At 46.4% G+C, this 16,656-nt stretch overlaps 1 protein-coding gene across 1 annotated transcript in view; it reads left to right on the top strand.

Moving 5' to 3' along the window:
• Window positions 1-2,678: 2,678 nt before the first annotated feature.
• Window positions 2,679-16,656, top strand: part of eml2 (EMAP like 2) — a 99,847-nt gene continuing 85,869 nt past the window's right edge. Inside the window, exons 1-2 of the mRNA XM_072269823.1 lie at window positions 2,679-2,805; window positions 3,916-4,042. Coding sequence (XP_072125924.1) covers window positions 2,688-2,805; window positions 3,916-4,042 — 245 coding nt within the window. The 5' untranslated portion in view covers window positions 2,679-2,687. The remainder of the gene's footprint in view (window positions 2,806-3,915; window positions 4,043-16,656) is intronic.

The raw sequence follows: 16,656 nt of genomic DNA, 5'->3' as shown, positions 1-16,656 counted from the left end.
CATCTTCATTGATTATCATTCAAGATGATTATCGATACCTTCAAATTCTTTGTAGTTCTTAGGTTATTGAAGTAGTGAAATTGTTTCGTTTTCACTCCCGGTCATTTCTGTCAGCTCCAAGCGTGAATGCTTGAAATCGCAGTGACCAAAACAGTTGAGAATTGTCTTCCTGCTTACTCCTGGCCATCTGTCATGGACAAAAAACATTGCTTTTTGAGCACAAACACACACAACTGGTGCTATTTAAAATCGGTCCATTCTGGACTTATTTCCTGGCATAATTTACATATTACTATTTAACTATTTATGGTTTATTACTATTTATTATTTATGGTGCAACTGTAGCGAAAACCAGTTTCTCCCGGGATCAATAAAGTATGACTATGACTATGACTAAGCATGATGTAGTGACTAATGGTCACACAAAGATATACAACTGACGCTAGTTAAAACCTGTTCAGCAAAAATCTCCTGTCCCAATCAAGCAGCATACTGTCCCAACCATACAAAGGAATCCTGGCTATTTTCTCGATCTGTTTTGATTCTTTCAGAGTTGTTCCAAATAAGCTGCTGCCCTGATTAACTGATGGCCCAATAAACTGGAATTTGTTCCGATTAGCTGTTGTTGCTGGTTGCTGCCAGGAGGGGGCCCTGTTGCTGCATTTCACCGGATTGGTTCTGTTTGGGAATTCAACAGGCCCTCAGCAAACAGAAAGAGAAACTTGTATCGTGCCGTTGTAAGGCAGTTAAGAAATTTCTTCACTCAACAAGGGGTGAAAATCAGGAATCTGTTGCCTGCTAGGTAAACGAGAGGAGAAACCTCTCACCATATTTTGAGCTATAAAGTGGAAATTCACACACAATTCATCTTTAGTTGTCATGGACAGAAAGGGCCCAATGGCCTCTGCAAAGAATGTGACAGGTTGTAACCCACAGGAACGTGGAGCCCGAGTGAGGGAGTGAGCTTCACACACAGTCCATCTTTGGCTGATGTGAAGGATCCTGCGCAAGGTTTTAGGGTGGTTAAGATGGCATATTGTCACTGTGAGCGCTGGCATTGACTCAGCCCAGGAGCAGCGGAATGGTGGACCCTGTGGGCGCTGGCAACGACTCGGCCCAGGGACAGAGGAATGGTGGACCCTGTGGGTGCTGGCGTTGACTCAGCCCAGGAACAGAGGAATGGTGGACCCTGTGGGCACTGGCATTGACTCAGCCCAGGAGCGGAGTTAGGACAGACTCCCAATGAAGAGACAGAAACAAAAGGTTAGACATAGGAATAGGAACAGAGGCACGACTGAGAGACACCGTGAGACAAATCATTCTCCACAAACACAAAGGACTCAGCCCAGTACTATACGAGAGTCCCCTTTAGATAATCGTAGACTGTGGAAAACCCATGCCAGTCACAATTAACTTGACAAGATTAAACAGAAAGCACAGGGCTCAACAACTCTCATTAAGACCACAATTAGTACATACAGGTGCTCAAGAAACGTGGAACCCCAGTGGTCCATGGCTTGCCACAAAGGCCTGCAGGGCTCGTGACACATATGCTCACTGGTCAGGAGGTTGAGTTCAAGAGCCGAGAGGTAATGTTGCAGCTCTAAGAAACCCTGGTTAGACCACACTTGGGAGTATTGTGTCCAGTTCTGGTTGGCTCCCTATAGGAAGGATGCGGAAGCTTTAGAGAGGGTGCAGAGGAGATTTGCCAGGATGCTGGATTACAGAGCATGTCTTATGGAGAGAGGTTGAGCGAATGAGGAATTTTCTCCTTGGAGTGAAGGAAGGTGAGAGTAAATTTGATAGAGGTATACAAGATAATAAGAGGCTAGATCAGAGACTTTTCCCCAAGTCAGAAATGACTAATACAAGGGACCATAATGAAGGCGATTGGAGGAAAGTACAAGGGGGGTGTCAGAGCTAAGCTCTTTACAAAGTGGATAGTGGCACTTGAAACAGCTTGCCGGGGTGGTGTTAGAGGCTGATACATTAGGGGTATTTAATAAACTCTTAAATACACACATGGATGATTGAAAATGATGTGTAAGAGGGAAGCCTTAGACTGTTCTTAGTTATAAGGTCAACACAACATTGTGGGCTGAAAGGCCTGTACTGTGCTATAATGTTTTATGTTCTAGAGTACTGTGCGAAAGTCTTAGGCCCCCTAGATTTTTTTGTATGGTTTCAGAGGGTGTGGCCTCCACAGAGCCCTGATCTCAACATTATCAAGGCTGTCTGGAGAGACAGAAGCTGGAGAGACAGAAGCTGGAGAGACAGCCAAAGTCGGCAGAAGATCTGTGGCTAGTTCTCCAAGATGCTTGGAACAACCTAGCAACCAACTTTCTTATAAAACTGCACGACCTAAGAGAATTGATGCAGCTTTAAAGGCTGGTCACACCAAATATTGATGTAATTTAGTTTTATACATTTACTGCTCTTTATAGCATTTTTTGATATTTAGAAACTTTATATTTCATTATTTTTGAAAGCATCTTCACTTTACAGAAATTTTTTTCTTGTGCCCAAGACTTTTGCACGGTACTGTATGAACAGGACGGACCCAATGGCCTCCACCACCAGTCGTGTAAATTTACATTCCATGAGCTTTCTGTCCTTTTGCAGATGACAGCGTGTCGGCCGCCAGCAGCCTGGACGTTGGCGACCGCATCTCTTACCTGGAGCAGAGGATGCAGCTGCAGGACGATGAAATCCAGGTTCTGAAGGCGGCGCTGGCGGACGTCGTCCGGCGCCTGACCTTCGCCGAGGAGCAGCACTCCCTGCTGAGTAAACGGGCGCCCAGCAGAGGTAGGTCGAAGGGTAGGGTGTGCGGGATCATTTGACGTGATCTGAAAGGACAAGCGGGACCTGGGTTTAATAGCTCCCACAACTCGCCAGCCCCTCTGCAGCGTCAGCCTGGACTACCTCGTGCGGTCGTAGAGCTGATTTGGCTTATTTGGAGGTCATTTGGCCCATCAACTCTACCTGGCCCACCAGAACAACAACACCGGTCCCATTCTCCAATTTGACCCCACAGCCTCTCAAATTACTGTCTCGCACACCCATCCACTCCTCTTTTGAAGATGCTTAGAGTTCTAGAGCACAAAGCACAGAAGCAGGCCCTTCGGTCCATCAAAGTCATGCCAAACAATTCTACCCAGTCCCATCAACCTGCACGGGGTCCATAACCCTCCATAACCCTCCAAACTTCTCTTAACTGTTGAAATCAAACCCACATCCATCACTTGTGCTGGCGGCTTGTTCCACTCTCTCAAAATTCTCTGAGTGAAGACGTTCTCCTTAAACATTTCACCTTTTCCTGCACCATACTTCTAAAATTTCCCCTGTACTCTGTCAATTTTATTGATATCTTTGCTGTTGGTAGGTGACCCGAAGTGCGCACTAATTTATACAACCGCCATCTCATACGGTGCAGTATGCGTGGCATGGTGGCGTAGTGGTTAAGCGCAGTGCTTTACAGTACCAGCGACCCAGGTTCAATTCCCGCTGCTGCCTGTAAGGAGTTTGTACGTTCACCCTGTGTCCAGGTGCTCTGGTTTCCTCCCACAGTCCAAAGACGTACTGGTTAGTAGGTTAATTGGTCATTGTAAATTAGGCTAGGGTTAAATCGGGAGCTACTAGGAGGCACGGCTCAAAGGGCCAGAAGGGCCTGTATCTTTGTCGATAAATAAATACAACTTCTACATAAACATGCATGTTCTATTTCTATCAGAGTTCCAGATTGTTAAAAGAACTTCATAATTAGCAGTTGCTAATTCATCTTTCTTTCTCGAAGATATCTTTCCACTTCTGAAATATTTACGAGCTATTATTTTTGGTGTGGGCAGCAGGGGCTTTTGATAAGTCTTTGGTGGTCCTTCCCTTTTCTTCCATAAACGTTCCCTCTTCTGTCCCCAGCTCGCCTCTTCATGCACGCTTTGCCCTCTAAGCCCAGCTTGAGTAACGGGACAGCAACACCTCCAAAAAGAAGCAATGTCGTACCTCAGTCGCCATCGTCGCCCCGGAAAGAGCCATCTCCCAAAAGGTATGAGGAGTCCTTGCTTTTGTTGTGCACTGTCGAGGCCCTCTGTTGGTCAGGGTCGACCATGGATGATGCGTCCTGACTGTCTACGTGATACACAGGCCTGGGCAGTACAATACAGAGAGCAAACTGTTGCCCAAGTAGCGGGCTCCCCCATTCCACCCATCTGATGAATCCAAAGGAATGGCAGAGACTGATACAATTTAGCACCAGTTCCATCGCAGGAGTTGCCAGTCAGCATCGAACTCAACGTAGGGACTCCAGCTCTGGATTTTTCCCTCAGGGTTTACTCCCGAAGCCTTCCCCATGAGTGGGTGTTGCCACAAGGCAGCGGAGGTTTGAGATCAGAGTTTCCCTTCTCCTAGATGAACTGCCAGCCATGGCTGATGAGCCCATCTGCCCGAAGTGACTGGTTCTAAGGCATCAGTAAGCCACCCTTGCCCCTTCTCCTGAGAGTAGGAACGGTTCCACCGGGCGTAGTAGCTAAGCCACATCTGAATGCCAGGAGTTGGACTTGGTTGTCAGAGGCTAGTTGAGGAGTATGCCACTGGGAGCATTCGATTTCTTGCGGGCAAACTCAGTAAATCCAAGAACCATAATAGAATCATTGAAGGACCACACCCAGCAGGGCAGACAACAGACAAATGCAAAAGACTGCAAATACAAAATAAAGAAAGAAAGAATAATTATAAGAGTTAAGCACACTGAGTCTTTCAGAAGATTGTGAAATCTGTTGTGAATTAAGGCAATTTAAAAGTGGATTGCTTAAAGGGAAAGTACATGCTGCAGATTGCAGTGAGAGTAATTCAAAAGAGGTATATTTAGAAGTGTTGTAAGCATCCAGCAGAACGTCGCCACGGTTCACCGGCACCATCGATAGCGTAGTAAATCAGTGTTTTTTTTCTCAGGGCAGAATTGTGAAATGCCAGAACAGGGGCTGCTAAGGTGAGCTGGGGAAAGTTTAAAAGAAGTGTATGAGGCAAGGTTTGTTTCTACTGGTGGTGGGGTGGCTGTCAGGGGAGGGGATGGAGTGAGATGCATTAACAACATTTAATAGCCATTTGGACAGACACGTGAACGGGCAGGGGTTGGAGACCTGGAGACCACATGCAGGCAGATGGGACTCGTTTAAATTTTAACACGAGAGATTCTACAGAGGCTGGAAATCCAGAGCAACACATACAAAATGCTGGAGGAACTCGGTAAGTCAGGCAGCATCTAAGGAAATAAATGAACAGTTGACGTTTTGGGCCGAGACCCTTCATCAGGACTGAGAAGGAAGTGGGAGGACACCAGAATAAAAAGGTGCGGGGAGAGGACAGGGGAGAGCTAGAAGGTGATAGGTGGTGGGAAAGGTAAAGGGCTGGAGAGGAATGAATCTGATCAGAGAGGAGAGAGGGAAGGAGCATCCCTACTAAACTCATCAACTTCATCCATTTTGCCTCCAACTTAGACTCTGCCTTCAAGCTTACCAGGTCCATTTCCGACACCTCCCTCCCCTTTCTCGATCTCTCTGTCTGTAACCCTGGAGACAGCTTATCCACCGATGTCTACTGTAAGCTCACAGACTCTCACAGCTATCTGGACTATACCTCATCTCACCCTGTTACTTGTAAAAACTCCATCCCCTTCTCTCAATTCCTCCGTCTCCGCCACATCTGCTGTCAGGATGAGGCCTTTCAGTCTAGTTACAGTTCGTATTTATTTTGTGACTGTATGTGATGCTGTAATTATACGTGCTGTGTGTGTGACTGTATATCATGTTTGTCACCTTGGCCCCAGAGGATTGATGTTTTGTCAGGCTGTATACTGTACATGTGTATGGTTGAATGACAATTAAACTTGAACTTATTCGGGACAATAATCCTATCCCTATCTGTTTCACAATGTGCTGGTGTCGTTAATGAGGCTTTTATTCCCTATCCCCAAAGACTAGGTGGCCCCTGAAGCCGAGTGTGTGTGGTGAAGGCACTAGAGTTTCCGGAGATGTAGAAAGTGATCCTTATTTTCCAGGATCTCTTCATTGACCTTTGTCGGGATATGGTGTTACCCAGCAAGGGAAGATGAAAGTGGACCTTTCGTGTGTATTTGGTGCAAGGCCATTTTCTCCTAAGTTTCATTGTTGACAATGATTGGAGACAGGTCTTTGGACATGCTCATCTAAAGACATTGCCTAGGGATAATAACTCTGACTGAAGTTGGAGAGACCTTGGTTCTGTAATTGAACAATTCCCCCATCCAACCCTCACCCTGGCGAGATACAAAAATGCGCTGAGGTACAACAATGCAGTGAGAAAGATGATGACACTGTTTGCAGCAATGGTTTCGGGACCTGCATATTGCATCGTAAAGTATGGAGCATGCCAGGGGACAGGTGCCCAATGTATCTGACCAGTCCTTCTGCCTCTCACCTCTGCTCTTGACACTCTCTGAATGGGTTCACTAATTTGTGTGGTTTATTGAAAAAAGGGAGCCAAATGGCTGCAATTTTGTTTCAACTCAAAGTCAAAGTCATGGAAAAATTCCACTCCAAGCATCATGCTGCTGTCTACACGAATCTGATTATATTCTCCCTACATCCCTGCAGGTTCTTCCACTCTAATCTGATGATTAGGCTAGAAAATACCAAATGACAGCTTTCTTTATCATCATCATCATAATGATGTCATACTACACTGTACATAATGATGATGATGATAAAGAAAGCTGTGCCGTGTAGTATGACATCATCATTATGTACAGTGTAGTATGACATCATTATGTGCATTCTATAATGACATCATCATTATGTGCAGTGTATTATGACATTGGTGATTATGGTCTGCCATGACCATGATTGTTCTTGGCAAACTTTTCTACAGAAATGATTCACCATTGCCTTCTCCTGGGCAGTGTCTTTTTACAAGACGGGTGACCCCAGTCATTATCAATACTCTTCAGAGATTGTCTGCCTGGCGTCAGTGGTCGCATAACCAGGACTTGTGATCTGCACCGGCTGCTCATACGACCATCCACCACCTGATCCCACGGCTTCACATGACCCTGATCGGGGGCTAAGCAGGTGCTACACCTTGCCCCAGGGTGACCTGCAGGTTGGCTGAGGGAAGGTGCATCTTGGACCACCCTGCCACCCTTGGCTTTCACCATCACTCTTTTGAATTCAGTCGAAGTTCAAAGTACATTTATTATCAAAGTACGTACATGCCACTCTATGCTACCCTGAGATTCATTTTCCTGCGGGAAAATACCAAAGAATTTATGCGAAGCTATACATAGATGAAGATAGACAAACAAGCAAAAGAAGAGAAATAGTGCAAGTATATTTCAGAATTCTGAGATCGTGTGTTGTAGAGTGCTCGAAAGCCAGTCTGTTGTAGAGTCAGTTCAGAGTTGAGGTAAGTGAAGTTATCCATGAACTTATTCAATTCTATCAGAAATGTCTTGAAGGATATTTAATTAACACAGGGGTTTCCAACCTGGAGTCTATGGACCCCTCAGTCAATGATAGGGGTCCATGGAATAAAAAAGGCTGGGAACCCTTGAATTAACACAGTTATCAATGGGTCAATTTAATATCAAAGAATCTATCCAGTATACAACCTGAAATTCTTACTCTTCACAGATATTCAGGAAACAAAAAAACCCCTGAAGAATGAATGACAGAAAAATGTTAGAACCTCAAAATCCCCTCCCCCCCGGTACAAGTGGCAGCAAAAGTATTGATCCTCCCCCACTTACTCCAGAGAAAGCATCAACCCCCCCACTCCCAAGCAAGCAATATCAAGCCCCCGAGACCATGGATCTAGAGCCCGTCAAAAGCTACTGTACATCCCAACACTTTGACATTTCAGACAGGCTCTCTTTCTCTCACTAGCGAAGGAGAGAGAGATAGATAGATAGATATACTTTATTGATCTCGAGGGGAATTGGATTTCATTACAGCCACACCAACCAGGAATAGAGCATAAATATAGCAACACAAAAACCACAAACAATCAAACAACAAAATGCAAACTATGCCAGATGGAAATAAGTCCAGGACCAGCCTATTGGCTCACTCCTGCCACAGCGAGAGGGGAGACTAACAGCTCGCTGTTCGATGTTAAAATCTGCCACATCACTCATCCGAGTTCCCCGACTTGAGGACCAGCAGCCTCTCACTCACCGTCGAGGGAGAGATCGCTCCTTTATAGACCGTTTGCAGCACTTTTACCTGTCACTGAATACCTGGCTCACCCACAGGTGAGATGGCACCCTTGCCGCAGTAAGCTGGCTGAGGAGGCTGAAGGTGGGGTGTGTACGTCTGCCACCTCCTGAGCCCCAGTCCCTGCTCGTGCAGAGTTCTGCTCCCCAGGACGACAGCAGCTGTAAAGCCGGGGGCAGACTGGGGCCGCATTTCTGCAAACGGTTAATGCAGATGTTGGAACAGCATAGGTGGCTGGGTATCTACACACGCAAGGCTGAGCTGGATCAAACGTCATCTGGCCCATTTTCCCACAATGCATGGAACTAAGCCAACAAAGCCATCTGGTATGTTTTTATTTTGATAGGAACAGAGCAAGTGATCGTAAAGCAATCCGCTACTGGAACATTAATCAACACTTTCACATATACGTCCCCAAGGTGCAGTCTGAACCTGGGAACAAATGTTATCTGGATTTTGTTCTCAGATTTGAGGTTGTGGTCAGGTGAGATAGCAGAGCAAACTCAATGGGCTGAATGGCCTGATTCTGCTCTTTTGGTTTTTGCAAGAAGATGGCAGCAGCGCCAATACGACCAAAGGCGACATCCTTCAGAGAGTTCACGAAACTACTTCTTCCATTTCTTCTTCGTCTTTCAAATATGATTCTGCTACTGTTGCGCCCTGTGGCCTACATTTTGACGGCGTGTTTTCGGGCCAGGTGAGCGATCGGACGCTTTGCCGTTTCCGAGGGCGTTCAGTGAGGTTTCGGACAGAGTGTGCAGCCCAGAGGTCAAGAAGCCTGGAGACAGGACGCGAGCCCGTGATCGACTCCATTTGTCGATGATTAAAGCATCAAGCAATGTTGAAATCAATGAAGACAAGAGCAAAGGTGAGCAAGCTGGTGTTCAAAGCCAGCTGCCTGTGTTTGACCAGTATCTCGCTCACTGCTCCTGGAGGACGATGCCAGAGTCTTGAGTCTTGGGCAGGGTTTAATCGATGTGGTTTGTGTATTGGACTCTAGTTCATGTTATTAGATTAGATTAGATTACGAGGACACGCAGTCCTCTTTTATTGTCATTTAGTAATGCATGCATTAAGAAATGACACAATGTTTCCCCAGAATGATATCACAGAAACACAAGACAAACCGACCGAAAAACTGACAAAAACCACATAATTATAACAAATAGTTACAACAGTGCAAAGCAATACTGCAATTTGATAAAGAACAGACCATGGGCATGGTAAAAAGTCTCAAAGTCTCTCGAAAGTCCCAACATCTCACGCAGACGGTGAACCTCCAGCGCCGCAAACTTGCCGGTGCAGCATCCCGGAAGCATCTGACCACAGTCCGACTCCGAGCAGCTCCCTGACACCGAGCACCGAGCACCATCTCTGCTGAGCGCTTTGACCCCGGCCCCGGCAACAGGCAATAGGCAAAGCTGAGGATCTGGGGCCTTCCCCTCCGGAGATTCTCGATCGCACAGTAGCAGTGGCAGTGAAGCAGGTATTTCAGAAGTTACTCCAGATGTTCCTCCGTGCTCCTTCACATCTGTCTCCGTCAAATCAGGATTGTGCACGGCATCCTACTTCACAGATATGATATCAATTCGGAACGGCCGCATGCGCTGCGTCGCGCTGCCATCTTCTCCTCCCTCCACCTCCGACCTGCTTCTGGTTTTTGTTTACTCCTTTCTTTATTGCATTTTGTGCATTTTTGATCGGGCTGGAATGGCTCCACAGCCGGCAGTTAACGGATGACACCGTGCTAAACTGAACTGAGCTGAACGCTCCTGGACTGTATCAACGACTTTGTGGTTTGATGTTTTATGTTATGTGCTTTTTGCAGTTTGTGCGATTTGTTCTTTTTTTTCACGTGTTTGGTGTTTGAAGATGACGCTAGTGTACGTCAGTGACTCTGCACAGGCTGCACCAGATCTCCTCTTAAATGTACTCCCTCCTTTCGAACTACTTTCGCTGCAGTCTTGTGCATGTAAATTTCCTCTTAACGATGGACATTATTTATCTACATTTATTTACATTTGCATTTGCACCATTCGTTTACAGTTCCTGATGTTTACAATTTATACTTGCTGTTCTGTAGACTTGCTAAGTGTGCCCGCAGAAAAAGAATCCCAGGATTGTATGCGGTGATGTGTACGTACTCTGATAATAAATTTTACTTTGAACTTTGATCTTTTTCTTTGAATGGGTTCTATGGTGTTTCTTTGTTTTGTGGCTGTCTGTGGGAAGATGAATCTCACGTTGTTTACTGTATGCATGGTTTAAAAATAAATATTTTTTGAAACTTTGAGTTGATGGGACGAGGCAGAATAATGGTCCAGCACGGACTAGATGGGCCAAAGGGCCTTTAAGTATGCTGCAATGCATTATAACTCTAGACAATACATTGATGGAACTCCAGAGATTACTGTTTTGTCTTGCATTGCTTCACCATTTGCTCTGAGTTGAGCCAAGATTTATTCCTGTGTCTGCCCACAGTGAACAAGGATCTCTTTGCCACACGGTTGTTGACAATGTGACCACCCTATCTGCAATCTTACTGGCCTGAAACCTATCTAGCTAACACAGAGCATTACATCACAATACAGGCCACTAGGCCCTCTATGTTATGCAGATCCTTTAACCTACTCTAAAATCAATCTAATCCCTCAGTCCTATTTAACCTTCCATTTTGCTATCATCCATGTACAAACATTTGTAGCTATCTAAGTGTTTCTTAAATGCTTCTAATGTATCTGTCTCTACAACCACCCCTGGCAGAATGTTCCACATATTCACCACTCTCTGTGTAAAGCAAAAAACAAACAAACAAACAATCTCTGACATCCCCCCCCCCCCACATTTTCCTCCTATCACCTTAAAATTAATCCCCCTTGGAATTAGACCATAAGAGATAGGAACAGAATTAGGCCATTTGGCCCATCAAGTCTGCTCTTCCAATTCATCATGGCTGATCCATTTTCCCTTCATGCCCTGACCAAGCAAGAAACTATCAGTCTCTGCCTTAAATATACCCAATAACTTGGCCTTTATAGCAGCCTGTGGCAACAAATTCCAGAGATTCACAACTGTCTGGCTAAAGAAATTCCTCCTTACCTCCGCCCTAAAAGGACACCCTTCTATTCTGAGGCTGTGTCCTCTTTTCCTAGACTCTCCCACCATAGGAAACATCTTCTCCACATCCACTCGATCAAAGCCTTTCACCATTCGATTGGTTTCAATAAGGTCATCCCTCATTCTTCTGAATTCCAGTGAATACAGGCCCAGAACCATCCAACACTCTTCATATGACAAGCTATATTAACCAATTCTGCCCTGAGAAAGAGTCTCGGGTTATCTACTCGACCTATGCCTCTTATCATCTTGTACACCTCTATCAAGTCGTCTATCATCCTTCTTCACTGCAAGGTTACAGAACTTGTAGCAGCCAAACCAAGCCAAAACAATTGCCGCTGCTGGCGACCCGAAGGATATGTTATACTTGCACGATGCATCCTCACTCCAATAATAATTGCTCCAAAAGCCGAGGATATGTATTCGATCCTATTTTAGCAATCAGGAAACGTGCACAAGATGCTGGATCTCAGGATTGTATATGGCGACCTGTATGTGCTTTGATAATAAATTTACTTTGAACTTGTGGGCTGCCCCCAGACTCTGCTGGCACACACGACGCAGTTCACTGTCTGTTTCGATGCACAAATAAAGCTGATCTTTAAAGGTGAAGATGGGTTGTGTAGTGGTTAGCGCGACGCTGTTGCAGTTCAGAGTTCAGTTCCAGTGCCCTCTGTAAGGAAGCTTGTACGTTCTCTCCATGACCACGTGGGTTTCCTCTGGGTGCTCTGGTTGCCTCCCACAGTCCACAGATGTACCAGTTAGCAGGTTAATTGTTCATTGTACATTGCCCTGTTGTTGGGCTAGAGTTAAACCGGTGGGCTTCTGGGCAGTGAGGCTCGAAGGGCCGGTGGGGCCTGTTCTGCGTTGTATCTCAATAAATAAATAAAGGAACAAATACCGATTGTTGAGTTGACCAAAACCCATTCCCATTATGACGTGTCGGTCCGTGGGCTCCTCTTGAGCCAAAATGAAGCCACCCTCAGGTCTGAGGGACAGCACTTTATGATCCGTCTGGGTAACCTCCATCCTGATGGCATGAATATCGATTTATCCTTCCAGTAAACAAATCTCCCTTCTACCCACACCCCCTTCCTCTGTTCTCCACTCTGACCTTTTACTTCTTCTCACCTGCCTATCACCCCCCCTCTGGGTCCCTTCCTCCTCCCCTTTCTCCAATGGTCCACTCTCCTCTCCTGTCAGATTCCTTCTTCTCCAGACTTTCCCTTTCCTACCCGCCTGGCTTCACCGATCACCTTCCAGCCATGCTCCTTCCCCTCTCCCACCTCTTTATTCTGGCACCTTTCCCCCTTTCCAGTCCTGAAGAAGGGTCTCGGCCCAAAATGTCAAATGTTTGTTCGTTTCCATTGACGCTGCCTAAACCCCTGAGATCCTCCAGAATTGAGGATGAGTTCATTGAGAAATTTGCCGGGAATCCCTTCGCTTATTTGGGACGCTGTGCTGTTTAATTGTGACAGCAGATTGTTGCTGAACAGTTTCTAGCCCGTATCAGTCGTGTGCACTTCTGTGGTCGTTAGACGCTGCACTGCTTAGAGTGGCCAGGTTTTAAACAGCGTCAGTTGCGTACTCCAGTCCTGATTGAAGGGTCTCGGCCTGAAACGTCGACTGCTCATTCATTTCCGCAGATGCTGCCTGACCCGCTGAGCTCCTCCAGCGTTTTCTGCGCACTGCAGTAAAGGTTCTCAGTTGGAAAATGCTCCTCATTGAGATTCCATGCGTAGTTGTTCTGAGATGATGGAATGAAGCCACCAGCACTGTTTTAATTAACTTCTCTTTGCTAATGTTTGTCCTTTGGACAGTTTGGGCTTTGTGCAGCCCTCCGAGCTTCCCTGTTAAGCCTCTGGATGCATTTCTGATTCGCCTTTCGCTTTGGGGAAAGCTTCAGAGCTTGTCTATGGCAGGACCCACAGTCCCTTTTCCCCGCTCAGCCCAGCCATGCGAGTGGATACTAGTTTGAAGGAGGATGGCATTCATTTTGTTCCTCTCTCTATTTGTCTCCAGCAGCCACCGTAAGTCGATCCAGAACAAAATCAAAGGGTTAAAAATAACATTGACACAATGGAATGCGAAGCTATGAGAAGCATGTATTTATTTCTGAGATACAATATTAAACAGGCCCTTCCAGCCCTTCGGGCTGCACCACCCAGCAATCTCCCAATTTAACCCTAGCCTAATCACAGGACTATTAAATAATAAAAATAAAGGCATCCGTTAGTCTTGTGAGACCATGGATCTGCGCCTGGAAAGTCTTCACTCTCCAGGGTGTAGGCCTGGGCAAGGTTGTATGGAAGACCAGCAGTTGCCCATGCTACAAGTCTCCCCTCTCCACGGCACCGATGTTGTCCAAGGGAAGGGCATTAGGACCCATACAGCTTGGCACCAGTGTCATCGCAGAGCGATGTGTGATTAAGTGCCTTGCTCAAGGACACAACACGTTCCCTCGGCTGGGGCTCGAACTCACGACCTTCAGGTCACTAGTCCAATGCCTTAACCACTTGGCCATGTGTTCACACAGGACTATTAACAATGACCAATTAACCTTCCAACCAGGACATCTTTGGACTGTGGGAGGAAACCAGAGCTCCTGGAGGAAACCCATACGGTCACGGGGAGAACGTACAATCTCTTTACAGGCAGCAGCGGGAATTGAACCTGGGTCGCCTGTACTGCTAAGCGTTGTGCCGACCACTACGCTACCAGGCTGCCCTGGCAGCACAGTTTATATTACAGCTGACCTGACGGAAGGTCTCCACGATACATCTGTAGAAAAATTTGCTGGAAGCTTTAATGACTTGCCAAATCTACTCAATCTCCTAATGAGAGACAGGCAATGGTGCACCGTCTTCATAATTGTTTCACTATCGCTCCAGTTCCAACTGTAGTCCCGCCTGCCCGGAGGTGCAGCTGATAGTGTTACTGCCTTGCCTCTAATGATCTGGGCTCACCGCCCACCCCTGCGTCTGTCCAGGCAGAGCTTGCACACTCCAGATTCCTCCTGCGTCTCAAAGGTTAAATCGGTCATTTATTCATTATGCGTCTTGTCGTGTTACATCATCATAATGGGCAGTGTCATATGACATCATCATTATGTGCCATATCGTTTGATGTGGGCGTTCATAGCTTTTCCATCACCATGATTGTTCTTGGCAAATTTTTCTATAGAAGTGGTTTGCCGTTGCCTTCTCCTGGACAGTGTCTTTACAAGACGGGTGACCCCAGCCATTATCAATACTCTTCAGAGATTGTCTGCCTGGTGTCAGTGGTCACAAAACCAGGACTTGTGATCTGCACCGGCTGCTCATACCACCATACACCACCCTGAGGGGCTAAGCAGGTGCTACACCTTGCCCAAGGGTGACCTGCAGCCTAGCGGAGGGAAGGAGCCCCTTACACCTCCCTTGGTAGAGACGTATCCCCACCTCAGCACTATTATTGCTACTCGGGCAGGTGAATATGGTAGAAGTGGTGAGTGGCTGAAGTTTACACACATACAGGAGAGAATATGTTGCAGTGGTTGAGACTGGATTTACAGCCAGCATGGCTTCGCCCAAATATCCTTTCTCTGTTTTGTAAGAAGTTATGAGAATGTGGTTCACAATTGTGTTGAGCTGTAGTACACTGAACTGGAGAAAGGACCACAAAAGCTGGTGTCACTTAAGGCAAAGGACCAGAGGCAGACTTTACAGATCTAAAAATGGAAAGCCTGATAAACTCTTGCCTTCTTCTGACGTTCCATAAGACATAGTAGCAGAATGAGGCTGTTCAGCCATTTGCGGCTGTTCCACCATTCCATCTTGGCTGACTATTTTCCCTCTCAATCCCACTCTCCTGCTTTCTCCCTGAAACCTTTCAACACCTTGACTGCCCAAGAACCTGTCAACCTCTGCTTTAAATACACCCAATGATTTGGCCTCCACAGCCGTCTGTGGCAAAGAATTCCACAGATTCACCACCCTCTGGCTAAAGAAATTCCTCCTCATCTCCGTTCTAAAGCGACATTCTTCTAATCAAAGGCTGTGCCCTGTAGTCCTAGACACTCCCACTATGGGAAACATCTTTCAAGATTGTTTAAAGTCAAGATTCCTGTACTGCCTTTTCCTATACACAAGTGTAAGTAATTGTTACTCCAGATCAGATGCAGCACAAAAAAACACAACTAGATAAAGCACACAATAATAAATGCAATAATTATAAATACATAAGATAGCTTTTACACATTGATTAATTTGTATGTCCATAAAGTGACACTGGGTACAGCATATTTACTTATGGGGACTGACAGGAAATGTTAAATTAGTGGCGGTTGAGGGTGTGGAGGGGTGGGTTAGTGGGTGGAGGTGTTGATCAGCCTTACTGATTGGGGAAAGTAACTGTTTTTTGAGTCTAGTGGTTCTGGTGTGGATGCCGTGGAGCCTTCTCCCTGATGGGAGTGGGAAAAACAGTCCACGAGCAGGGTGGGTGGGATCTTTCATGATGTTACTAGCCCTTTTCTGGAATTTTTCTGTATATCTGTCCTTGATGGCAGATAGGCTGGTGTTGGCGATGCATTGGGTGGTTTTGACTACCCGTTGTGGAGCCTTCCTCTCCACCACAGTGCAGTTTCCGTACCATGCAGTGATGCAGCTTGTTAGGATGCTCTCCGATGTGGACAGACATGAGCATGGATGTGTACGGTCCGGCTCTCTTCAGCCTCCTCAAAAAGCAAAGGTGTTGGTGAGCGTTCCTGACTGTGGAGGAACTGTTCAACGACGATGAGAGGTTGTGTTGGATGTGCGCTCCCGGGAGTTTGAAACCACTCTCAGTTTTCACCGCTCTACCACTAATGTAAAGAGGGAAGTGGGTGGTGCGAGTTCTCCTGAAGTCGATAACCATCGCCTTGGTCTTGTTGACATCGAGGAAGAGGTTATTTTCTGACACCAAGCCCGGAGCTCCTTCGCCTCCTCTCTGTAGGCTGTCTCATCGTGATTGGCGAAGAGCCAACTGCTTTCGTGTCATTGGTGAATTGACAATATGATTTACCTGCGTGTTTAGCCGTGCATTCATGTGCGAGCAGAGTGTACAGCAGTGGGCTCAGCACACAGCCCCGGCGGGGAGCGCGGGCCCATGTTGAGGATGATGGGGAGGGACATCTTGACCATCTGAGGTCTGTTGGTTGGGAAGTCCAACACCCAGTTGCACAGTGGTGTGTTTAGACCGAGGAGCAGGAGTTTGTTCACCAGCGTCTGGGACAATAGTGTTGAATACCAAACTGAAATCCAGAAACAACAATCTGATA

The sequence above is a fragment of the Mobula birostris genome, chromosome 10 (assembly GCF_030028105.1).
Source record: "Mobula birostris isolate sMobBir1 chromosome 10, sMobBir1.hap1, whole genome shotgun sequence".
NCBI lineage: Eukaryota > Metazoa > Chordata > Chondrichthyes > Myliobatiformes > Myliobatidae > Mobula > Mobula birostris.
This window is presented reverse-complemented; position numbering and strand designations above follow the sequence as displayed.